Consider the following 26415-nt stretch of genomic DNA (forward strand, 5'->3'; position numbering starts at 1 on the left):
GGTAAAATATATCAAATGGAGTAAATAAAATTATTTCAAAATTATTTCAAATAAACAGCCCATAAATATCATTAGATGTAACAAGTCAGCGATTTCACTTATTTTGAAAAAATATTCAGGAGTAATTTTTTTTTCCTGTGTTCAAATGTGTAAGAATGGGGAGAAATTAAATTCAATGTTATATTTGTAATTCCTTGTTGAGAGAACATTGAGAGATACAGTCTGCTCAAAGACTTGTATATTGGCTAAACGCCATTTTCAAAAAAATGTGGTCACGTAATTACCATGTATTTATCCTGAATCATTTGATTCTCCCCTACTTTGATATTTGGTCATCAGGTCTCCTTCATAGACCCCATCCTCTCATCTTTTCAATCTCAAGTCATTTTCTTGCCTCAAGCTCAAGGGAAGCCTACCAATCCTGGGTGCAAGACTAGAACACTGGTAGTCTGTCTTCCTGGACATGGAAAGCAGCAGGGATTAAAATGAGAGAGAGAAAGAAATTGAATGAAGGCCAGTGCTGGGAAAGAGTTGAATAGCTATGCAGCTCAGCACCTGTAAAGCAAAGATGGTCCTTTAAATCAATGTAGTGAATTAGAAGAGAGACAAAAACAGGTGGTGTAAAATCAGGGAAACCAATTAAGCAAACCTCAACACACAGGCAAGAGATCTCAAGCATAATGGAGGAAGTGAGACACGTGATTCCATACTTAAATGAAATCACACGACGAGACTCTAACCATCACATGAGATGATTAATACAGCACCCAAACTCTTTTGAAAATAAGAAATATGACACACACTAGTAGTAGTAATGTCAACTTATTTGAAATATAAAGGAAATAAAAAAAGTACAAGGAAACAAGAAAATTAATGGCTGATAGCGAGCTATGTAATTAAAAGAAAGGAGGAAGGCCTAGAGTCAAATGCTCTTGGTCATCTGTCCAATTTTATATTTATGACAGAATCATGCAAAAAAGAAGAAGTGGTAATCTTAATAAATTGTGCTTGTTTCAAGTACAGGAGGAAGATATTTCTGCTGATAGCCAAAAATCATGGAGCTGGAGGAACACAGCAGGCCAGGTAGTAACAGAGAAGCAAGAAAGCTGATGTTTTGAGTCCGGACCCTTCTTCAGAAATGGGGAGGGGGGCAGGAGCTCAGAAATAAAGAGAGAGAGAGGTGGGGCTGGGGAACGCAGGTGAGATGGTGACAGATGAGTGCATGTGGGCAGTGGTCGGGATTGGTCAGTGATGTGGGATAGGTGGGAAAGAAGATGGACAGGTTGTGTCAGGTCGAGGAGGCAGGGATGAGAGGAAGGGGTAGGTCATGGGAGGATGCCAGGGATGGGGAGATTTTGAAACTGGTAAAATTCATATTTAGGCAATTGGGCTGTAGACTCCAGAGGCGGAATAGGTGGTGTTGCTCCTCCAGTTTGAGCTGGGAACCTGGGTTTGAATTCTGCTGTGACAGATGGTGGAATCTCAATTCAAAAGAGTCTGGGATTAAGAATCTAATGATGACCATGAATCCATTGTTGATTGTCAGAAAAACCCAAGAGAGTCACTGATGTCCTTGGTGAGTTGGGTGGGGTGGGGAGTGCCATCCTTACCTGGTCTGGCCTACATGTGATTCCAGACACACAGCAATGTAGTTAACTCTTAACTGCCTTCTGGGCAATAAATGCTGGCCCAGCCAGCAATGGCCTCATCCCATGAATGGATAAAGAAAAAACTACTTTTGAAATGTGGTTACTGTCGCAATATAGCAAGTGCAGCAGCGAATTTGCTTAAGGCCGTATAACAGGCAAACCATGGAGCATTCAACATGATAGAATCTCAAGGCACTTCACATGAGCTTTATAAAGCAATATTATCACTATGTCACGATGAAATAAATGATCAGGTAATCTATTTCAACAAGGCTGGATGATGGATAAATTTTGGCCAGGACAGAGGCAGAAATCCCCATCACTTTGACTATTTCCATGGGCCCTTCTATATCTTCCAGAGGAACCAAGCAGAGCTCCGAACTACTTTTAGAAAGCTGCATTCTATGGCATTTTTGTTAAGTAAGTGTAAGTAACTTACTGAGCTACAGCTAGGGAAAAAAGACGGTAGCCAGTACAATGACAGAACCAAGTTCCCTCTGTTCAAATATTTAAGTAATAAATGTGACACAACTGGAAACACTGGGAAAGTTCCACTGCAAAAGAGGTGCTTTGCATGTTGAGCTGTCATGAATTCAAGCATTATATTCAGAACTCCTAACATTTCCATTCATTTATTCTTGAGGAAAATAAAATCACATGCCCTCTTCTGAAGAGCCAGAAGCAGTCTTAATGCATTGAGTATACTAGTATTAAATAGGGATCAGCAATGTAAGGGAATATCAAATTACCTTCTCTGAAGCAGAAAACCTAACTTCTAAGAAAAACCACTACTCAGGAAAATAAGATCACCTGAACTGAAAGCCTGCCACACGTACCAAAATAAACAGAAATACAGATATGTGCCACTAAGATCATAACAAAATAGCCCAAGCAAAACAGCATTGGCAGAAAAGGACCTATAGTTCCATGCTAGCAGCAACCTAGGTTTGTTTGAAAGTAAAAATAAATAAAAAAAAACAGTATAAGGAAATTTGAACCACAAGTAGGAACAGATAAGGAGGAGGCAAACACACCTTCATAATTCTGGAAAAATCCTTAATAGGAATTCTAAATTCTACACTTAGCTGCATAATGAATTATTCTAGAAATCAGCTTCATCGCTCACCGTCCAAATTTATCTTTTTTGTTGAAGTCAGCTCCACTATTAAGCAACAGATTCAGACATTCCAGATTTCTGGAAAATAATATACAGTAAAACTAAGTTATAAAACTATATGCAAATTTTACACACATATTGATAGCATTTTATATACCAATCATTAACTGCATAAGTGCAACTGTTTCTAGCAAGTGTAACTGTTGCCTGTGCTGTGATTACTAATTATTATATTAAATTTCCATTGGCAAAAAAGTCACTGAATCGTCACTTTCTTTTAAGAATTGGTTCTAATATATCTTGTAACACCCTTTTCTTCTTGATGGCATATAGCTCATTGGAATCAGACTTACCAATTTTAGCCAAAAAAACTTTGTCAATTATTCAAAGACTAAAACAAACTACTCTGATTAGATGAGGAGATAACCTAAATTTTGGTTATGGTATCAGTGTTGTTATATGCAAGTGTGATGGCATCTTGAATAAATTGAATTGCAATAATTATGCTCTACATTAAAGTAGCCTCAATGTTAAGTGGCAACACAGGGATTTTGCAGTAAATGTACACAGGTCTTTAATGTCAGATCATTATGGATTGGTGGGACCAAATGTCCTGTTTTCCTTGCTACAATTTCTGTAAGGTTCAATCAAGCACTCTAACTATCAGTATCTATGATTAAATCTGGGCAGGGTGATTCCCTTAGCAAGAATTGCTGAATTGAGATCACAAGTGGGAATCCTATCTACTTCCCTCTTGAACTACAGCCAACAAAACAACCTATTTTTGTTCTGGTTAAAAATCAGACTGTAGAGCAGAGACCAGGGATCAAAAATGATAGCTTGGAACACTCGTGTGTGACTTAATAACTCTGAGTCATTGGAAAACCACCCTTTCACAAGTTATTCATAGACTACAACTGGAATCTGCAGAACTAATTTAAAATATCCTCAAAACATCAGCAAATTAAAAATTCAAGACAATGCTGGAATCTCTAAAATTTAATCAAAATACTATCAATAATAATCTAAAATAGTACATTCTGATGCTTGCAAACACTATAAATAAGGTCAAGACTGTTTGTGCAGAAGTATAACCTGTTAATACGGATAAAGCATTAAACAAGAATAAACAGCAAAGTGATTTACAGCAGGATGCCTTAATAAATGCTTTCCTGATCAAGGTCATGTTTGACAGCAGTACTTGATTTAAATTTGCTTTGTAGTTAGCCAATCTCCCGTACAGATAGTGGTGCTTGTTGCTTGTAGGATCCAACTGCTGCCCTATGAGCCATAGGGATATAATTATGATTACGACAGTGCTGTTGATGGTTTAGCGTGATTGACTAAAAAAGCACAAGGTCATTACTCACCCTCCAGCAGCAGCTGCATGAAGACAGGTCCTGCCAAATTCATCTGGGGTGTCTACATCAAAGCCTGTGCAATGAATAAGCTCTTCATGAAACTATAAAAAGGAATCCATCCATTCTGCCAAAACCGTTACTAGAATTTTTAAAACTGTAACTGGTGCAAGCAGAATTTGACATACTATAAACTGAAAGTAACCTTCTTTGCATTGTTAAAAAAAAATAGAAAATAGACCACACAAAGTCTTTAAAATAATCAAATGACAACACCTATCCATGCATGGACTGATAGTGTGGTACAAGCAAGTCGCCAGGTAGTGAATGGGTTCTGTTCTGCAGTCTGTTTGCAAATTGAAATCAATGCAAGACAATGAGAAGCAACTATTCCTAAGTATAGGGCGTGCTCAAATGTCGGGTCATTAAAATTACACCCCTGTATAGGATCATGTTCGCAAATCATATTGACTTACAATAATTTAACATTACCTCACAACATAGAAGATATAGGCCCGTTAATAGAAATGTGACAGATTAGGCCTGTGATGTTATCACTTGTCTCACCTTTAGAAAGAAAATTATTTATATTAAGGTAAACCAGCATACAGCAGTTTTTCCAGTCAAGAGGATATTATTTTCAGAAAAATTATCATGGTAAGGAAGTGATAACACCAAGTTCCCTCTGTCCATTAACTACCTTACAATGCACAAGAAATTCAAATGCATTAATATTTGTATTACATACAACATTCAGCCATACTTGCTCATACTTTTTAATCTTTGTATTTTATGCTTTAATTTAATCCATCCTAATGTTATGTAACAAACAAAGAAGTGCAAGCGATTTTGGAATGTGGAAGCCAATGGAAGATAAATCTGGCAATAGGAAAGGGTGCAGATGTTTTTGTTCGTTCAAGGTTCTGCACCATAAAATAGTCACCTGTTTATTCAGGAATCAACTGTCAAGTGCTGAAACAAAATGAATTAGGGATCTAATACTCAACAATAAACAGCATGTAGGCTGCAAGAGCATTGGAATTTTGTTTTGAAAAGATGGTAACATACATAGGTCATGGGTTAGAAAGTCATCTTGTACAGTGGCATACAATTGACATTTTTGGATAAGCTGCTGGTTATACTGCAATGGAATTAATTTTTTTTTAATTAAATATTTTATTGCCTCATTAAATACATGCATATTGCATGCTACTGATCTGATATTTTGCATCACTGCCCGAGGTGAAGTTCTATCCCCATATCTTGAGTATCTCAAAATGTCTTTGCTTCATGAGTCAGCAGTAGAGAATGGTTAGACAGGGAGTAGTGACTTCCGGCTTACAAATTAATTATAAATACCTGAGGACAACAACTTGCGACAGCAATCAGAAAATCCACTTAAGGCTGCTAAATGTAGTGGAAACATTCCATGGATACCCCGACTAGAAAGGAGGAAACAAAATTTTGAAAAGCTTTAAGTTATTCATATCACATTATTCGCTGAACCAATAAATGTGAAAAGTCTAATCAAGAAAACAATCTTTTTGGCGGAAGCATAATTAGTTACAGCGTTAAAAGCTGCCATTAAAATATCAACTTCCATTGTGTCAACAAGTACTTTAAATTACTGTACATTGATTTTTTGCTCTATCCCTACAGTTGGCCATCTTTTTTTTAAAATCAGGCAGAAGAAAGCAAAAGTTTGAAAACACATACCAACAGATTTAAGAACAGCTTCTTCCCTGGTGTTATCAGCGTTATGAACAGACCTCATATTAGAGCTGATCCTTCTCTGTAGCTGAAACATTATATTGTGCATTCTGTTCTATTACCCTGATGCACTAATGTAACATACCATTTATCTGGTTAGCGCACACAGACGCAGACACACAGACAATACTTTTCACTGTACCTCAGTACATTTAACAATAAGAAGTAAAATCAAATATATGTTGGTAAAATACATAAATCAAAAAAGAATAAAGAATACTAACACACACTACTCAATAGACACAGATGAAGATAAATAAACAACTGGAAAAGTAACAACTTATCCTCATCCTGTGAATGAGTGAGGTCTCAGCATTCAGTTCTTGGATCATCATCTAGCTGACTGCCCCAATTGCTGGCAACAATCAATTTTGTGTGAAGTGCCATAAATACATTTATATATGATTCTGAAAAGTAAGTTCTTTCTTCAGGAGTAATAAACCTTGCAGTAATAACTCCACAAGCAATCCTCAGTAAAAAACAGCTCCAAATATCTTTGACTTCAGAAATATTAATTTGATCATTTAATAATACATTATGAAACAAACTGGCAAATATAGTGGATTAGTGGCTCAAAATTTTTCGTACCTGTTGGAATGCATCTATTCTCTGAATTCTTAAATCCCCTTAAAATGTCTTACAGTGTTGCAGTAAACCTATCCTTTAACTTAATTTGCCAATTCACATTAATAAATTCTGCTTTCACGTTGTCAACTGTTTTTATTTAAATTTTTACAAAATCTTGCAGTCACTCTTGGCTCAAACAGAAGCAAAATTCAATCTTATTTGCTGTCACTTAGTAGTACCTTCATTATGGCATCATTAAGTCATCCTCTCTCACTGCACAACACTTGTTCGAGTATAGCCTGCTCTCTGGTCAGCTACAGAGCATGCTGTTCTCAGAAGGCACTTTCAATATATTCTGAGTCTTCATTTAGGCAACCTTTGCTCACCTGACTTTTCCATTTGATATACAGACAGAATTCTCCTATGATAATCGGTGTGCCTTTGTGACAAACTCTCATTTCTTCCTTTAGTCCCTGTTTCTGTTCATGGTCCCATACACTGTTCCCACAAGTGATTTCTTGCCACAATAATTTCTCATGTCTATCGAACTGTTGCCATATTTTGGTTTCCTGAATTTAGAGCTCAATCCTCGCAATTGTGCTACTTACCAGAACCATCCCACAATCTTTACCTACTTTCCCTTCATTCCTAAATGTCTTATATACTTCAAGATTCAAGTCCTTATCCATGTCCGCCTACAGCCATTGCTGTAATGACTACCAGGATGTGTTTGCCCATTTCTCTTTGCACACTCAGTTCGCTGGTTCTGCTTCATGGCCCACATGCATTCATGTACAAAGCCTCTAATGTTATCCTTTTACTCAGTGTGAACACCAGTTTTATCTGCTGTTTGACTCTTGTATTTATAATCTTTATCTCTTCCTGTCATAGTCTGTTTATCAGCTCCAAATTAAAGTCGCCACAGTTTTTGCAGGCCGTAGAGCTGCTCACTCACCAATCAGAGAAACTGTGGTGATTTAATCCGAGGGTCACAACATTGCAGGTGAGGGCAGAGTTTGAGACAGACAGATGCTCACGGTAACATCAGCCAGTGTGGGAATTGAATCTGCACTGTTGGTATTACTCTGCATTGCAAATCAGCCATTCAGCCAACTGAGCTAACCAACCCCATATTTAAAACCTCTCTTTAACCATGACACTATTTATAAGATTTTACAGATATGTTTGGGTTAAGGAATGAATGACCAACATATTCTATGTATTTGTATTAGTTTTGCTCCCCAACAGCGGATAGGAGAGCCTTCAAGGTGCCAGTCCCACTTTCTGGAGGTGCCTTTGAAACCTCTCCTTCTTTTTTATCCCTTTATTCAATCTTTGAAAAACTGTTCCAGAGCCTATCATTTTGATCAAATGTTTTGTTTTTCTTTATTCATTTGTGGGAATGTGGGCACTGCTAGCTGGCAAGCATTTATTGTCCACCCCTAGTTGCCCGAGAGAAGGTGATGGTGAACTGCTTTCTTGAAACACTTCAATCCACCTGCTGTGGGTAGATCCAGGGAAAGAATTCCAGGATTTTTACCCAGCAACAGAGAAGGAACAGCAATATATTTCCAAGTCAGGATGGTGAGCAGCTTGGAGAAGAACTTGAAGTTCTGCGGAACGGTTAGTTACCATTTCAGGTTGACTAAGATATATCTCTCCACAAATGATGCCAGACCTTGAGCTTTTCCAGCAATTTCTATTTTTGTACTTGAAGGTGGTGGTGTTCCCACATTCCTGCTGCCCTTGACCTTCTAGTCAGAACTGGTTGTGGGTTTGGAAAGTGCCGTCTAAGGATCTTTGGTGAATTTCCACAGTGCACTAAGTGCCAGTGGAGGAGGGAGCAGATGCTTGTGGATGCAGTGCTAATCAAGCTGGCTCTTTCCTGACCTTTATTTTTATTCATTCTGTTATCTTTACTAATGCTCCCATGATGCTAGGTGCCTTTTCCTTTTTTCCCTCATCTTATCCAGAATTTTCATTTTAAAAATAGGCTGAATAGTTCTGTTGGAAATCTGACTTAGTGGAAAAAGTAGGAAAGGATCTGGGTGGAATTATTGAAAGTAATCCAGTCAACACTGAAACTACATTTGTTGAATACTTAAATTTAAAAAATTAACATTTTAATCTTTTATAGCCAACATTAGAATTAGAAATCATAGAACTGGAAAAATAAACAGCTCCCACCAAACTCAGCCATTCTGTAAACCATACATAATCCATCATTCCATGGATTCTACTGCACTACCTTGTGAAGAGATGTTCAAAAGAAATGACTTTAATTTTAGACACTTAATTTCCAATAAGAATATTAGCACAGCAAGATTAACAATATCATCCTTGGATTTAAAAACTGGTTATGATGCAAGCTTTATTAAATTGAATTTCTCTAAGAATTGCAGAAAGCATTGCTCAAATGTCTGCAATAGTGAGTGATTCCTCCACCGTGCTAATAACTTATTTAAAATCAGATCAAAATCCAGATCTTAGTGCCCTTCTTGGCAACTTGCCCTTTTTCTCCTTCAATCAGCTGACAGTTAACTTCATACATTGAATCTGTGCTGAGTTATTTAACTCTAGTCACAACAGTGGCAAAGGTACAAAAGACCTCACCTGGTGGAAAAGCGAGAGAAGTGATCTTGATCACTGTCCAGGTATACCTAATGGAACCACACAAACGTCAAATGAAGACAAACTTGGGTTCAGCTCTGACGCTTTTGCAGTTGAACTACCTATTGACTCTGTCTTTTAAGCTCACATTCAATGGAAATTAGGCAGATCTTATCTAGCACAAAAGTCAACTACTGTTACTCACTTTGCAGTGTCTGCTCCACTGGTGATTAGAGTGTTTATGAGAAGTTCATGTCCATATCGAGCAGCTATATGTAATGGAGTATTACCATTCTTATCTTCGCAATCTATCTCTGCACCTACAAAAGAAAAATAATTCATATGCACATTAGACTGGTTGTTTTATTTAGTTGGAGGAGGTTTTTTCATTCAGCAAATGATTCCAATTCCTTCCTCATCACTTCTTCCAACTAAGCAAGTGATGCTCAATCTTTGCACTGCTTGACCATTAGCAAAATTTCAAATCCCATGATTCAAACCAACAAAACAGCCTACTTTCATTTGCATAACACTGCTCGCCTACAGTCTTACCTTTGTTCCCATTGCCTGAGCTCCATTGAGACCTGTACTCATCCTTTCATCATTTTCAAACTTGATTTATTTTAATCTCCCCTTACGACTGATTCATTGCTCAGCATCAAGCTATATTTTCCAAAAAAGTCCAATCCTATCTGTGGTAAGTCTTGCTCACTAAATTACCTTATCTCCTTTGATCTATATTTGTGTTAATGCATTAAATTTAAAATCATTATCTATGCTTTTCAATCCCTGACAGCTTCTCTTCTTTACCTTTTTAAATCTTGTCATGTTTTACATCTTTTAGCTTTGTGCCCTGTTTTGTCCTTTGATTATCAACATGTACCTTCTAGCTTGCTGACCATTTATATTAGTTTCTTTAGTTCTCCCTCTGTAAATCTCACATTCCTGCTCTACAAGTTTTTACCTTGCCAAGTCTAATGGGCAAATGAATTACCTATTGTAATTTTGTAACATAACTCCATATGCATTGCTCCAATCATGCTACATTAAAGATAGCTACAGTTTTCAAGTTGCTTTACTTCCACTGAGATCGCAAAGTTACGGAAGGATACAAATGGTGCCCTGCTTCAAGACTTTTTCGGCAACTAATAAATCTAAGGTAATGGAAACATTTACTACCTGAATTTAAAAATATGCTTTCCTCTGGACTCGTGTTTATGCTTTGAAACAGTTTTTCCTGTGGCTTGCTTTGAGAAAAGAAATTAGCTTTTGCTATTCAATTTTTCTTAGAAGATTAGATTGGTGGTCAATAGTAAATTAAAGAAAGCCCGTCAGTATTTGTTTATCTTTCAGAGAAACCTTATTATCATTTCCATTGCACATCATCCACAAAGCTCTTTATTATTCATCCAGAGAATGTGCTTTTGCAGATATTTTGTGCTATCACTTAACCATAAGTTGTCAGGAAACATAAGGTTGTGTGCAGAGATATCCTCTCTAGATGATATTTCATCTCTAGTCCAAATTATTTTAGGAGCCAATTTGTTCAGCTAGTCTGTACCAGATTAAAATTAAACATACAAAGAAGAGCAATTTAAAAATGCAGAGGAAGACTACATATACGTTTCAAGAGTTGAGTTGTCTAATAACTTATTTAAAAAATAGGTCAGTTACCATTCTGAATGATGGTCTGTGATCTTGAGAATCTGCCATGAATTGCTGTCATGTGCAATGGAGTCTTCCCATCTTTACTCTAAAACAGAATTAAATCAAAAACGCATTATCACTGGGCCAGCAATACATACCGAAATATATAACAGCTTGTACAATATATTTTCTATTATCATAAAGTATTTAAATGTCACTTAGCACAGGTAATGACATTAAATCAAAACTGACAGCTTATTCATTCTTTATGTTGTGCAGAAACAAACGTCAGCTTTTTTCTTTAACTGCATGATTTACGAGGTAATCCGTGGAATGTACCCATTGAGCTAAAAATGATGGTATTCAACGATCAAGAAAGCTCAATGTGCAGTGACTTACCCATCCATAAGAGAGACTTGTAAGTAGGTCAGATGTTCCACATGAGATGTTTCTAGGTTCTACTACACACCATTGGGACTTATATTTTGAGGTCATGCTGCCTGTTACTATGAACTGGTGTATATTCCTGTTACTTAATTTTATTTGCCTCACTTCCACCAAGTCTCCACCATTCCTTGCAAAAATCTCTTGTGCATTTACGTGCACATTGACTGCTTAGATTTCACCAATAAAACCAACTTGCAGGATATTTACTGGAAGTGAGCAATATATTTAAAGAACTGACAAGCCGCACACGCATTGGCTTCTGGACTAATTAATAAACTAAACTTTAAATATCATTAAGAGACAAAAACCATGATATCGAACCTCCAGTACTAACTCATATTTTTCACGTATTAACTACTTCTGAAAGTAAGAGGTATCACTGACAGAATTAAATCAGCTTTATGTCAAACAATTAAGGTTTAATTCTGTCTCAAAAGAACATAAATAGCTATATCCGCAAAATATTAAATCAAGTTGCGGTAAAAGAAAATTCAACAGAGATGGCACTAAATCCATTTACTCAATTCCTAGATGCAAACTTTTCATTGGCTTGTGGTCTTAAATTGTCTGAAGTAAGTAAAGCTTTCAAAGTCAAAATAATCTTGGAGTTATTATCAGAGTCAGAATCGCTCAAGTCGAGGTCTTGTAAATAAGGTAGAGATTCTATGAAGAGAGACAGTATCATTAGAATAACTATGGATCAGGAGGGCACTACCAAATGGTATGTGTAAAGTCAGAGAGAAATAGAGTAGAGAATTACCCCAATCATCTCTGGATATGAAAGCTGCTCTAGATGTCTTGATGATTTCTAATGTGACACTCTATACAGGAATAGGGAAAGGTATTACAGTCTAACATAAGTAGCAGATAGGTTCTATATACCACAAGGTATATGCATTAAGCATCTACTGGCTCTTTGGTAGAGTTATCCAATTCATGCTGTTATTTCCCCATTGCCCAAACTTTTTCTCTTCAAGTCGCCACTTCATTTCTTTTAAAAATACAGCAAAATTTCCAACCTAACTTTTATTGTTCAGAGAGATCAGTTGTGAAAAATTGCTTTTTTTCAAAATAAAAAGAGCCAAGCAGTTGGGTCATCAGCATTCTCTTGAAGGGAGCAGAAACGTGGAAGATATAGTATTTGAGTAAGTAAAACAACTTATTTCTGCTATATAGCATTTTTTCACCTTTTAATGTTTGAGGGTAAATATTTATACCTTTGGTGTTTTCTGTTTCACATATCTGTGGTTAGGCATGCAAACCACAAACATTCTATACTCAAGAAATGACTAGATATCAAGCATTCTGGGTTGGAGAGGTTATTGTTTTATTATTAAAATTACAATACCCCCTTTCAGATAGTGAGTGAAATGTAATGCACTATGTTTAAAAAAGTTTTGATACGTTATGAAAGAAAAACAGACAGGCTGATAAACTTTAACATCAGGAATTATGCACTAAATGGTAAAACGGTAACAGCAGTTTAGGATTTCTCTATCACAAATTCTGGGGGTTACCATTGAACAGAAACTGACCTGGATTAGCCACATAAATACAGTGGCTGCAAGAGCAGGTCAGAGACTAGGTAACCTGCAGTGAATAACTCACCTCAACTCCCAAAACCTGTCCACAATCTAAAAGGCAGAAGCTCAGAGTTTGATAGAATACTATCTCTGCCACTAACATTGAGCAGCAGCAGCAGTGTGTGCCATCTGCAAGACAGATTGCAAAGATCCATCAAGGCTCCTTAGACAGCCCCTTCCCAATCCACTTCTCCTACTTTTGTTACAGACAAGGATAGCAGATACATGGAAACGCCACCATGAGCAAGTTCCCCTCCAAGTCACTCACGATTCTGGCTTGGAAATACATTGTCATTCCTTCATCGTTGATGAGTGAAAATCTGAGCACTTCCTTTCTAGTATGAGCACTGTGGACATTCCATGGCAGTGTGGCACAGTAGCAGTTTCAAAAAACGGCTAATGCCACCTTCTCACGAACACTAGGGATGGGAAAGAAATACCAGCCTGACCAGTGAAGCCCAAGTCCCGTCCATAACAAAATGGAAAAACAGGAACATAAAATCTTAGTGAATGGAAAGACAAAGTTATGAAAATATTACAATATTGGAGCCTCAATTTATGAATGATGATACAGTGTACAAATAGAGTGTAAACTCTATATAAATAAAAAAGTTATAACACATTTATAATTTCTACAGGGATTCCTCGATTTCAAATTGAGAAGGAGCTCCAGATAAAAATTTTTTGGTGCTTCTCCAGGCTGGCGGCCAACTGTCTGCTAAAACTACACTGAGCGACTGGAAATCCCCAAAAAATTAGATGACTATGTTCTGTGTTTGGATCCTCATTTTGAAAATTATTTCAAAACTGTGACGGATGCAGGAAAGGCTTATTTAAAAGTTACTAGGAACAAGCGGTTTTAGAGAAATTGAGCTACATTTCTAGATGGAAGTAGATCTGATAAGTGTTCAAAAGGTTTTTTTTAAATGGACTTTGATATGGTAAACTGGAAAAACTATTTTTATTAGTTGATACGGCAATGTTTAAATGGCAATAAACCACAACTGACAAAAATCAATCAACAGGTTAGGAAAAGTTCTTTCAGGGTTATTAGAACATAAATTCCCTACTTAGGGAAGTAGCAGAAGCAGAATTCACATGAGCACTTGAGTGAACAAGACAAATACTTCAAAGTGACTAATCTACAAGGTTAATGGATAATGGAACAAAATGAATAGCTCTTTCAGAAATCTGGCATGTTTTACATGCCAAACGGTTTCTTTCTATTCAGTAAAATCCTACAATTCCAATTTAAATGGAGTTTTTCCTCCAACATCTTACCTACATAAATAAATGCCTAAATTTGTCAGCAGTCAGACAGTGAAAACACTAACTCTTTCCCACTTGTCTTATAAAATGTAGTGCACCACCACTGGTGGTTTGACGATACTTTAGGGATTATTTTTGTCGTACAGCAACCCATTACATTGGTGGTCAGGAGTTCACATTTACATTAATTAAAAATAGATCCAAGGAAAATTCTAAACAAAAGTTTACTTTGAGCAATGCTGAACAAAGGTTGTTTTGATTGTTTAGCAGGGATAAAGGTTTTTAAAAAAAAGGCTTACAGCCAGATAGCATCCTTCACAACCACGAAGTCACAAAATAGTCTACAGCCAAAGAAGAACTTTACAACAACAACAAACTGCCATTGCTAGATGTCACAGTAGAGCGAACAGCCAATGGGGAACTTCAAACCAGCGTCTACAGGAAAACAACACATACGGACCAAATACTGAACTACAGGAGCAACCATCCCAACACCCACAAACGAAGCTGCATTAGAACATTATTCCAACGAGCCACCAGACACTGCAGCACAGAGGAACTACGCAGAGCAGAGGAAAATCACCTATACAGCATATTCAAAAAGAATGGGTACCCTATGAACACAGTCCGCTGATTCCTCAGCAACAAACCCAAACAAACAGACAAAATGGGCCCAGAAACCATAACCACTCTCCCCTACATCAAAGACATTTCTGAAATGACTGCCAGACTACTCGGACCCCTTGGCATCAGCGTAGCCCACAAACCCACCAACACACTAAAACAGCAGCTAATGAACTTAAAAGACCCTATACAGACAACAAACAAAACGAACGTCATCTACAAAATACCTTGCAAGAACTGTGACAAACACTACATTGGACAAACAGACAGAAAGCTAGCCACCAGGATACATGAACATCAACTAGCCACAAAACGACATGACCCACTATCACTAGTATCCTTACATACAGATAAGGAAGGACACCACTTCGATTGGGACAACACATCCATCCTAGGACAAGCCAAACAGAGACACGCACAAGAATTCCTAGAAGCATGGCATTCCAACCGGAACTCCATCAACAAACACATTGACTCCAAATCAATCTACCATCCCCTGAGAAAAAGGACAGGAAATGACATCATCAACACAGGAAATGACATCACCAACCCAAGGAAACCTAACCAGATAAATGGAAAGCGGGACATAACACCAGCGCTTTGTCAGAGGCTCACTGATGATGTTGCCTAGAATGGTGACGAAATGTCTGAAAACTAACCTTCTAGCTCAGTGAGCAAATTCACATCCAGAACCTCAACCTGAGCTACAAATCTTCTCAAAACTCGCTAAGAACTTTACAAGTATAGTACCTGTTAAATACAGGAAATGCTTGTAGGATCGAGCAAAAATCCCCCCCCCGCCCCAAGAAAAGTGCTCCATTAGACCGTGGATGTTTTCCAACATCTTATATACTGGAAAATCGCCTGGGCTTTTCAAAACTTTTAAAACGCACAGTCAGTTTTGATATAACAAGATAGGTCTGTTCTCATGCAATCTCGCGTTACAAGAAAACCGTGAATAGCTGCGCTGACTAAACTAATGGGACTGAAATCATGTGTACCCAATGCAGGTAAGGAAAGGAGATAATGGGAACTGCAGATGCTGGAGAATCCAAGATAATAAAGTGTGGGGCTGGATGAACACAGCAGGCCAAGAAGCATCTTAGGAGCACAAAAGCTGACGTTTCGGGCCTAAATTCTTCATCAGAGAGCAACCAGAACAAACATCTACACTGCTGGCGAGTCAAACAGGAGGCTGAAACAAACAACAGGCCAGGCAGCATCTGGAGGAAGTGGAGTGTCAACATTTTGGTATTACCCTTCTTCAGGATTGGATGTGGGGGTAGGGGGAAATGCAGACAAAGTTGGGAGGCGGTGGTGAGAAGGCATGGAGGCAGAATGGTGATGATAGGTGGATAACAGTGGTAGGTATGAACTGGTTTTTCCACGGGGGGGGGAGGGAATGAATCTGATTGACAGTGGAATGGAAGGGAGTTGGGGCTAGAAGTGGAGGTGGGGAATGGGTGGCAAGGTTATTTGAAATTGGAGAACTCAGTGTTGATTCCTCCAGGCTGTAGGGTGCCCAAGCAGAAGATACAGTGTTTTTCTTCAAATTTGTCTTCCAAGTTGCTGCGACACTGGAGGAGGAGGCCGAGGATGGACACACATCTGGGGAGGGGGAGGGGGGGGGGGGGGGGGGGGGGGGGGGGGGAGAACAGGCAGGCGGTGACCGGGAGGTTAGGCTGGTCATTACAAACCAGGCAAAGATACTCTGAAATGGTCACCTTGTCTACATTTGGTCTCACCAACACACTTAAGACCAAATTGGGAGTACCAGATGCAACATACTATGTTGGGGGAGATGCAGATGAAGCTCTGTCACACCTGAAAGCATTGTTTAGGGCTTTGAATGGAGGTGACGGAAATGGTGTGTGGGCAGGTGTTGCATCTTTAACAGTTACAGGGGAAAGTACTGGGATAGGGCAGGGGATGGGGTGGGGTTTGGAGTTGTTGGTGGTTTGGGGTGCGGTGCAACTAAATAATGGCGAAGTGAATAGTCCTTGCGGAAGGCAGGGATGGGTGGGGTCTAACTGAAGTTGGCAGAAGTGTTTGAAGAACTCCAACGCCAATTACGCCCCATCACCCGGAACATCTTCCACTCCCCACCCCTCTCTAGCTTCCCCAAGGGCCATTCCCTTCGCCGCCACTCAGTTTGCACCACACTTCCCACCAACCACTCCAACCCGCTCAGTAACTTCCCCTGTAACCATAAAAGATGCAACACCTGCCCACACACGATCTCCCGCACCTCCATTCAAAGCCCTAAACAGCCCTTTCAGGTGAGACAGAGCATCATCTGCATCTCCTTCAATGTAGTCTATTGCATCCAGTGCTCCCAATGTGGTCTCCTCTACATTGGTGAGACCAAACATAGACAAGGTCACCATTTTGCTGAGCATCTCTGCCTGGCCTGTAATGGCCAGCCTAACTCCCGGTCACCACCCATTTCAATGCCCTGTCCCAGTCCCCCTCTGACCTGTCCATCCTCGCCTCCTCCAGTGTTGCAGTGACTCAGAACGCAAATTTGAAGAACAGCACTGTTTCTCCCGCCTGGGCACCCGACAGCCCGGAGGACTCAATAATCGAATTCTCCAATTCAAACAACCTTCCCCCCTAACCCCCCAGCTTCCCTTCCAGCCACCAACCTGATTCATGCCTCTCATCAACCAACCAGGTCATACTTACTACCAGTGTCCACCTATCACAACACTCTGCCTCCATCTCTTCTCCCGACTTTTATCTGCAGCTCCCCCTACCCCCATATCCAGTCCTGAAGGAGGGTAATACCCAAAACACTGTCTGCTCCTTTCCTCCAGATGCTGCCTGGCTTGCTGTGTTCTTCCAGCCTCTTTTTCAACTAATTTGGATTCCAGCATCTGCAGTTTCCTTGTCTTTGCACCTTGGGCTAACGAGTGCAAACTGTATGGGCCCTGCAGAGATACTGGATACTCAACTTCAATCAAAATCCATTCACACATACTTTTAATAACTGGGAAACCAAATGACTTCAGAAGAAACGCCAGAAACATAATGGACAACATAGAATTGAGGACAGACAGTGGGCCATACAGTCTGTATAACTGCCAGCCCTGATCTCAACCAAGCGGAGAACATTTTGCAACTTCCTTCTGCACAAACAACTTTCACACAGGCTTCCAGCCTCAACAAACAGCTTCGGAACCAAGAATCACACAGACCAAACCGTAAACCAACAGAATTGGATACAGAATTGGCTGGCCAACAGAAGACAGCGAGTGGTAGTAGAAGGAAAATATTCTGCCTGGAAGTCAGTGGTGAGTGGGGTTCCACAGGGCTCTGTCCTTGGGCCTCTACTGTTTGTAATTTTTATTAATGACTTGGATGAGGGGATTGAAGGATGGGTCAGCAAGTTTGCAGACGACACAAAGGTCGGAGGTGTCGTTGACAGTGTAGAGGGCTGTTGTAGGCTGCAGCGGGACATTGACAGGATGCAGAGATGGGCTGAGGGGTGGCAGATGGAGTTCAACCTGGATAAATGCGAGGTGATGCATTTTGGAAGGTCGAATTTGAAAGCTGAGTACAGGATTAAGGATAGGATTCTTGGCAGCGTGGAGGAACAGAGGGATCTTGGTGTACAGATACATAGATCCCTTAAAATGGCCACCCAAGTGGACAGGGTTGTTAAGAAAGCATATGGTGTTTTGGCTTTCATTAACAGGGGGATTGAGTTTAAGAGTCGTGAGATCTTGTTGCAGCTCTATAAAACTTTGGTTAGACCGCACTTGGAATACTGCGTCCAGTTCTGGGCACCCTATTATAGGAAAGATGTGGATGCTTTGGAGAGGGTTCAGAGGAGGTTTACCAGGATGCTGCCTGGACTGGAGGGCTTATCTTATGAAGTGAGGTTGACTGAGCTCGGTCTCTTTTCATTGGAGAAAAGGAGGAGGAGAGGGGACCTAATTGAGGTATACAAGATAATGAGAGGCATAGATAGAGTTGATAGCCAGAGACTATTTCCCAGGGCAGAAATGGCTAGCACGAGGGGTCACAGTTTTAAGCTGGTTGGTGGAAAGTATAGAGGGGATGTCAGAGGCAGGTTCTTTACGCAGAGAGTTGAGAGAGCATGGAATGCGTTGCCGGCAGCAGTTGTGGAAGCAAGGTCATTGGGGTCATTTAAGAGACTGCTGGACATGTATATGGTCACAGAAATTGGAGGGTGCATACATGAGGATCAATGGTCGGCGCAACATTGTGGGCTGAAGGGCCTGTTCTGTGCTGTACTGTTCTATGTTCTATGTTCTAAATCAAGGGCCTCATCGAAACCAAAGACATCCTGGAGGAGGAAGTGAACCGGAGCTTCCCAAACAAGAGCTACTAGACACAGGCCTGCTCCGAACCAAGAGAACTGACAGCAAGAACCTCAGCAACCAGGCACACTTTAAAACTGTGTTTTCCTCATTGGTGAACTGAAAATCCCGAGACCTTAAAGCTCTGAACTATTAGTAAGGAGGGCAAGGAAGGTGGTAACAGTGCATTGGGACCCTATAGGTAGGAAGCCTGATTAAAGACGCTGTAATTAAAGACTACTGCCTAGGTTTTAACAGGATTTAATCTTGCTAACAGTGTATTTAATAATACAAAGAACAAAGAAAAAGAGCAAAGCACAAAGTAAATTACAGCACAGGAACAGGCCCCTTTGGCCCTCCTAGCTTGCACTGACATCCAACACCCATCCAACTAAAACCTCCTTCCTTGCTGGGGACCGTATCCCTCTATTTCCATCCTATTCATGTATTTGTCAAGATGACCTTTAAAAGTTACTATCATATCTGCTTCTACTACCTCCCCCTGCAGCGAGTTCAAGTCACCCACCACCCTCCGCGTAAAAAACTTGCCTCATACATCACATTTAAATCTCGCCCCTCAAACCTTAAATCCATGGCCCGTAGTAACTGACTCTCCCACCCGGGCAAAGCACTTCTGACTGTCCACTTTGTCCATGCTAGTCATAATCTTGTAGACCTCTATCAGGTCGCCCCTTAACCTCTGTCATTCCAGTGAGAACAACCCAAGTTTCTCCAATCTCTCCTCATAGCTAATGCCCTCCAGATCAGGAAACATCCCGATATATCTTTTCTGTACTTTCTCCAAAGCTACCACATCCTTCTGGTAGTGTGGCGGCCAGAATTAAACACAATATTCCAAACGCAGCCTAACTAAGGTTCTATAAAGCTGCAACATTGCCTGCCAATTTTTAAACTCAATGCCCCGGCCGATGAAGGCAAATAAGCTGTATGCCTTGTTGATGGCCTTCTCCACACAACCGCGTTGCCACTTCGGTGGCCTGTGTACTTGTACAACCAGATCTCTCTGCCTATCAGTACTTTTCAGTGTTCTGCCATTTACTATATATTTTCCATCTGAATTAGACCTTCCAAAATGCATTACCTCACACTCTTCCAGATTTAAACTCTATCTGCCATCTCTCACTCAGCCCAAGACACCAACTGATCTATGTCCTGCTGTAACCTTTGATTGTCCTCATTGCTATCCACAATTCCACCAACCTTTGTGTCATTGGCAAACTTACTAATCAGACCAGTTACAGTTTCCTCCAAATCATTTATATATGTTACAAATAGCACAGGTCTCAACACTGATCCCTGAGGAACACCAGTAGTCACTGCCCTCCATTCGGAAACACACCCTTCCACTGCTACCCTCTGTCTTCTATGACTGCACCAGTTTTTTTTTTAATCCATCTTACAGGTTCACCTCTGACCCCATGCGACTTTATCTTCTGTATCAGCCTACAATAAGGGACCTTGTCAAAGTGTTACTTTGTAGTATTACTGTCCCCTGTATGGTTGATTGTGTTAATTTCCTGTTTATTGCATTTACCAGCATTTTGTCTGTTATACTTACCTTTTGTACTGTAAATAAATGCAGAGATTCTTTTGTCCTGAAACACATGTCTGCTACCTTCATCATTTCACATTCCCTACATAGGTCCAGGGTCTTGAACAAGTGATCTGGGGGGAGCGATTTGAATTACTTAAAAATCAGAATATTACTGAACAGATCAGAATCCGAAATGCTGCAGCCAATCTGCACACAGAAAACTCACAAACAGAAAAGTGCTAACTACTAGACAAGCGATAGTAGGAACTGCCAATGCTGGCAAATCTGAGATAACAAGGTGTAGAGCTGGATGAACACAGCAGGCCAAGCAGCATCAGAGGAGCAGGAAAGCTGATGTTTCGGGTCTAGATCCTTTATCAGAAGGAAGGGTCTAGACCCGAAACTTCAGCTTTCCTGCTCGGCCCGCTGTGTTCATCCAGCTCTACACCTTGTTACCTCAGCTACTAGACAATCTGTTTTTGTCATATTGATTGAGAGATAAATATTGGTTAGGACACAAATGGTGACTCCCTTACTTTGCATCAGTGGTGCTGTTAGATCTTTTTACGTTAAACACAGACTATAAAGGAGCCAGTAATCTGTCTTTTGTTTAAAGTAGTCAAAGTTCAAGATCCCAGGTTCTTGCAAAGAAAATAACACCACAAGTTTGCAGGGTTTGGAAGAAAACCAACTTTTACCATGTTGAAAATACTGCTTAGTAACTTCCTTCACCTCACTCTCAGCTGCAGAGAACCATCCATAATTCCCAGGTTTCCCTTTTAGTCCTTACCTTTCTCCTCAGCATTCAGCCTCCAGGCCTACAGACACCCAAGCCTTAACTTAGCAGCAACACCTCTTCTCCTTTAGCACTGTCTTGTTCTAAACCGGAACTGACTTTTCTGAGCAAAAAAAAACCCCAGATAAACTTAATCTAGAGCATCTTAAATTTTACTTATCTCCATGACAATGTAGACTGATCCAGGCACCTTAGAATGCTCTGGATGGTGATTTTAATCTACATTAGTTATAACTCCTTTCGGACTGCGAGTACTGCAAGCCTCTCAAACACTACTTATTCATAACTCTCTTCTATTCAGCTTATATTAGGTAAACATGGTTGCAGTCTGAACTGTCAATTGTTTTTAGTGTTCTGGCTGTCATTGTAACCCAACATTTTAATTAATTTACCTGCTTAACTATTAATCTCTTAAATCAACATAAGCCCAGCCTTTTAAATGTAATAAACTTCAAAGTGCTTCAATTAGATTAGATTAGATTAGATTCCCTACAGTGTGCAAACAGGCCCTTCGGCCCAACAAGTCCACACCGCCCCTTGAAGCATCGCACCCAGACCCATCCCCCTATAACCCACACACTCCTGAACACTACGGGAAATTTAGCATGGCCGATCCACCTAACCTGTACATCTTTGGACTGTGGGAGGAAACCGGTACACCCAGAGAAAACCCACGCAGACACGGGGAGAATGGCAAACTCCACACAGATAGATAGTTGCCCAAGATGGGAATCGAACCCAGGTCCCTGGGGCTGTGAGGCTGCAGTGCAAACCACTGAGCCACCGTGCTAGGTTCAGTGTATGTTCTACATTTAAACTTTTAATTCTTAGACAAAGAAATACATATACCACAAATCCAATATCTGCAACACCATTCACCAATGTGAACCCCCTTTAATTTCTAACAATAAACCAAGGTTGTCTCAGGCAGACTTCAGAACAGGTCACATGACATAACAGGTCCATTTTATCCTAAAGTGGAGGTACAGTTCCAAAATACAACAATCTTTTGAAACTCATAATTGGAACAGCACTGCAATATATAAAAGCAGGAAAGAAATTAATTCGAACCAATGCTGCATCAGATAACCTCAGGGTAGACAGTTTCGCTTTTTGTACAATTGACAAAGGCCGAAACCTTAAAGAAATGCCATTGCCAAGACTGAAAAGAATAAGGAGAACTCAAGATAAACAAGGCAGCATTTGTAAAGCCAAGCACTGATTTTACAAGTTGAATATGGAAGTAAATACTGAGGCTGATACAGCGTTGAAGTCTTGGGAAACAATGAACCAAACCCAGCAACTGTACAAAGACAATAAAATGTGAGGCTGGATGAACACAGCAGGCCAAGCAGCATCTCAGGAGCACAAAAGCTGACGTTTCGGGCCTAGACCCTTCATCAGATGGAGGGTCTAGGCCCGAAACGTCAGCTTTTGTGCTCCTGAGATGCTGCTTGGCCTGCTGTGTTCATCCAGCCTCACATTTTATTATCTTGGAATTCTCCAGCATCTGCAGTTCCCATTACCACTGTACAAAGACACTTGATTTCAACATAGGTGGTGTTGGGAAGAGCAGACGTAACCACTAATGTTCGTTCGGATTGGATAAACCAGTCACAAACCAGGGCAACATGTGATAGATGCATGCTAGACACAAGACTTAAATATTAAGTCAGATGCCTGCTTTAGTTCAGTGGTAGCAGTTTTATATTTCATTTATCCGTTCATTCCTATGTGATCTGACTACACAATTTGTGGAGGCAACTCACTTGAAGATTGTTGCAGTGTCGAAGGTATGGCATTTTAGTGAATATAAAAAAAATTATGGGCTGTTTAAAGAACAGGGAGATCTTACGGAGTGCGGGAATTTCCTCAACTGGCTTTATTAAAAATAGATTATTCAGTCATTCACCGTCTTTCTGTTGTTGATATTCACTGCTGTATTTATTGGTCTATCTTAGCTCCCATGTTTTCCAACATTAAAGTGAACATTACTGGAGAAACAAACTGATTGTTGCCAAGTGCTTCAACACATCCTGAAGAACTTAAAGAAGTAATCTGACACAGTTTCATCTTTGTTTTTAATGGTATTGGTTTAACTTTCAGCATAAAATGAATTAACTTTTCTTTTAAATTTAAACAAACAGAAGATAAAAGAATTGGTGCTTTATCTCATGAAGTTTCAATTCAATTTCAGGCTGCAGATTTCTCTCCTCACAGCATGTTTAAACATTTTCAGTTTGGTTTCAAACAAGGATTTCATAAAGCAAAATGAGAAACACTCAACACAAGTTGACACTAACAGCAATTTAGGGAAACGGAAAATTCACTGGTAAAATTAAGACACGCGTCAAAGGTTGGAATTGAGATGTTGCTGCAGTACAGTGAAAGAACAAGACTTCTACTCCACATTCAACAAATATTTCTTGGGTCAATACTGACATCCTTTACAGAACTACCAAATTTACAATTTTAAATATATGAGTTGTTATATTTTTAGGAAAACCATACAAGGTTTTCCTAAAGGTAGGCAAGTTGGCCAAAATAGAGACATTTGAGTACCGGATGAGTTAGAGTTAAGAGAAAAGCATTGCAGATGACACAAGCTTGAAGGTGAAGTAGAAAGTTTTGGTTCTGGTGGAGCAATATTCTAATGAGGCCCTATGGTTTGTTACGCTCTCGGTTGAGACAAATAACTTGTTTTGTAAAAAAAAATCCAAACTCCCAATTATGTACTAAAAGAATGAAGTGCCAAGATTCCGCAGTTAACAATGAAAAAATCCTACTACACAACAGTCAAACAAGGCAAAAACTAAATAGCAAGGTTGGGAGAGAAATCACAGGCTCTAGTGCTTCCCCTGTTTCTAAGGCACTTATTCCTGCACCCCTCCCCAAGAACAAATGCCACCCCAAAAACAATCAATCAATCCACTTACACGAATAGCAGTGGCCCCTTATACCAGTGTCCTGTTTTGGTGACGCCTTTTTATTGCACTTTCTCCTGATTTTGCTTTCTCATCTACTCCACTGCTCCTTTCCATGGCACAGCACACTCTTGGAGGGCCAAAGGGTCTGTGTTCCTGTGCTGTAATTTTCTTTGTTCCTAACAGAACCAGCTGCAGCTACACCTTTGCTTCCGGACTTAGTCTTTGTCTTCTTGATTTGCTCCAATGAATTCAATATCTACTGAGCTCTGAAAGCTTTTCTATAATTTCAGCCATAAGTTTTATTTGCAATTTCAATTTCGATCTAAGTTTCACTTCATAATCAGGGTTTGTCTTGAAAAACACAAGCTTTGAAACCATGGATTTCATGCAGGTCCTAATGTTCATTTCAGAGCTGGATATCATAAGACAGACTGCACATGAGCTTTGAAGATCAGCTTAAAGCAAAAAGGGAATGTGCAGCTAAGCGTAGCTGATTTCAGTTTGAGGAAGGGAAGGAATCAGGAAACAAAGATATTTCCTGTTTAAGAAAGTTCTATGAGATACACACCAGTAGCAAACAAGCATAATAACATTAGTCAAGGAGCTGAGGATTGCAAACAATGGTTACGTCGGATGGAAGTTGGTTCCATACTAATAGCTAGCATTGTTGATAGGAAGCTCACAATTGAGGATTAGGAGAAAGTCAAGGGTGGAACCTCACAACATGACAAATGACAATGTGTGGACATTGAACAAGATCACATTTTAGTGTCTATGTTGACTACACAGATTTTGTTACACAGGAACAGGCCATTCACATCAACTGGTCTATGGTGACATGAGTGTATGGTCTATGGCGGTCTATGGCACCACACTCACATCCCATCATCCTCTTCATATAACTACATTCTTTACTTCCTCATCAGCTTGTCCTGGTTCCTCTTGATTGAGCTATGCTACTTGCTTCAACTATGCTGGTGGTAACAAGTTCCACTTTCTTCTCATTTTTTGAGTAAAGATGTTTCTGTGAAATTTGCTTCTGGAATTTTTGTGACTATTTCTATTAACTCCTAGCTTTGGTTTTCCACCCCTTCTAATTCCTGGAAATAGTGTCTCTATGGAAAGGAGAAAGAAATAGAGAGACAAAGGCCCAACCTATACACCTTTCCTGACAAATGTTATAACTGAAGGATTATGTCATCTTTTTTTTCCACCTACTTTACAATTTGTTATCCTTTCTCTTCTATGGAGAACAGAATTATTGTTTCATTCCCAAGAGGTGGATGTCACAGGCTGGATCAGCATTTGTTGCACATCCCTAATTGCTCATGAGAAGGTAATGGTGAGCTGCCTTCCTGAATTGATGCAGTCCTTTGTGCACAACCACAATGCCATTATGGAAGTTGTTCTAGGATTTTAACACCACGTCACTGAAGGAACACAGACATATTTCCATGTCACAATGATGAGTGGCTTGAGAGAGGACTTGTAAACGGTGACGTTTACATGTATCTGCTGCCCTTTTCCTTCTAGATGGTTGTGGTCATGGGTGCTGTCAAAAGAGTCTTTGTGAATTTTACAGTGCATCTTGCAGATAATACACACTGCTGCAAATGAACGTCAGTGATGGAGTGACTGAACGTTTGTGGATGTGGTGCCAATCACGCAGGCTGCTTTGGCCTCAATGGTGTCAGGCTTCTTGACTGTTGTTAGAGATGCATTTATCCAGGCAAGTGGAGAGTATTCCATCTCACTACTGGTTTGTGCCTTGTAGATGGCGTCGAGGGTTTATGGTGTTAGGAGGCATGTTAATTGCTGGAAGGTTCTTAGCTTCTGACCTGTATTGTGCATTACTCCCAGATATGGCATATACAATGTTTAATACAAATTCAACGACCTGTCTGCTTTTCAATTCTATCACTCTAGAAATAAATGTGAGGTGATGCATTTGGGCAGGACAAACAAGGTTAGGGAATACATAATGAACAGTAGGACCTCGAAAAACAGTGAGGATCAGTGGAACGGTGGTGCGCATGTCCACCAGTCCTGTAAAGTCGGGGGACAGGCAGGTAAAGTGGTTAAAGGAGGCATTTGGGATGCTTGCTTTTATTAGCTGAGGAATAGAATTTAAGAGCAGGGACATTATGTTGTAAGCATATAAAGGACTAGTT

At 39.9% G+C, this 26415-nt stretch overlaps 1 protein-coding gene across 3 annotated transcripts in view; it reads right to left on the reverse strand.

Annotated features, from left to right (window-relative positions):
- ankrd28b (ankyrin repeat domain 28b) overlaps window positions 1-26415 on the reverse strand; it is a 178459-nt gene that overhangs the window by 57532 nt on the left and 94512 nt on the right. For all 3 annotated transcript variants that reach the window (XM_048552073.2, XM_048552083.2, XM_048552064.2), the window contains exons 9-13: window positions 10746-10824; window positions 9277-9391; window positions 5484-5566; window positions 4137-4200; window positions 2776-2844 (exon numbers count right to left, since the gene is read on the reverse strand). In XM_048552073.2, coding sequence (XP_048408030.1) covers window positions 2776-2844; window positions 4137-4200; window positions 5484-5566; window positions 9277-9391; window positions 10746-10824 — 410 coding nt within the window. The remainder of the gene's footprint in view (window positions 1-2775; window positions 2845-4136; window positions 4201-5483; window positions 5567-9276; window positions 9392-10745; window positions 10825-26415) is intronic.

This window comes from Stegostoma tigrinum, chromosome 2 (assembly GCF_030684315.1).
Source record: "Stegostoma tigrinum isolate sSteTig4 chromosome 2, sSteTig4.hap1, whole genome shotgun sequence".
Taxonomy (NCBI): Eukaryota; Metazoa; Chordata; class Chondrichthyes; order Orectolobiformes; family Stegostomatidae; genus Stegostoma; species Stegostoma tigrinum.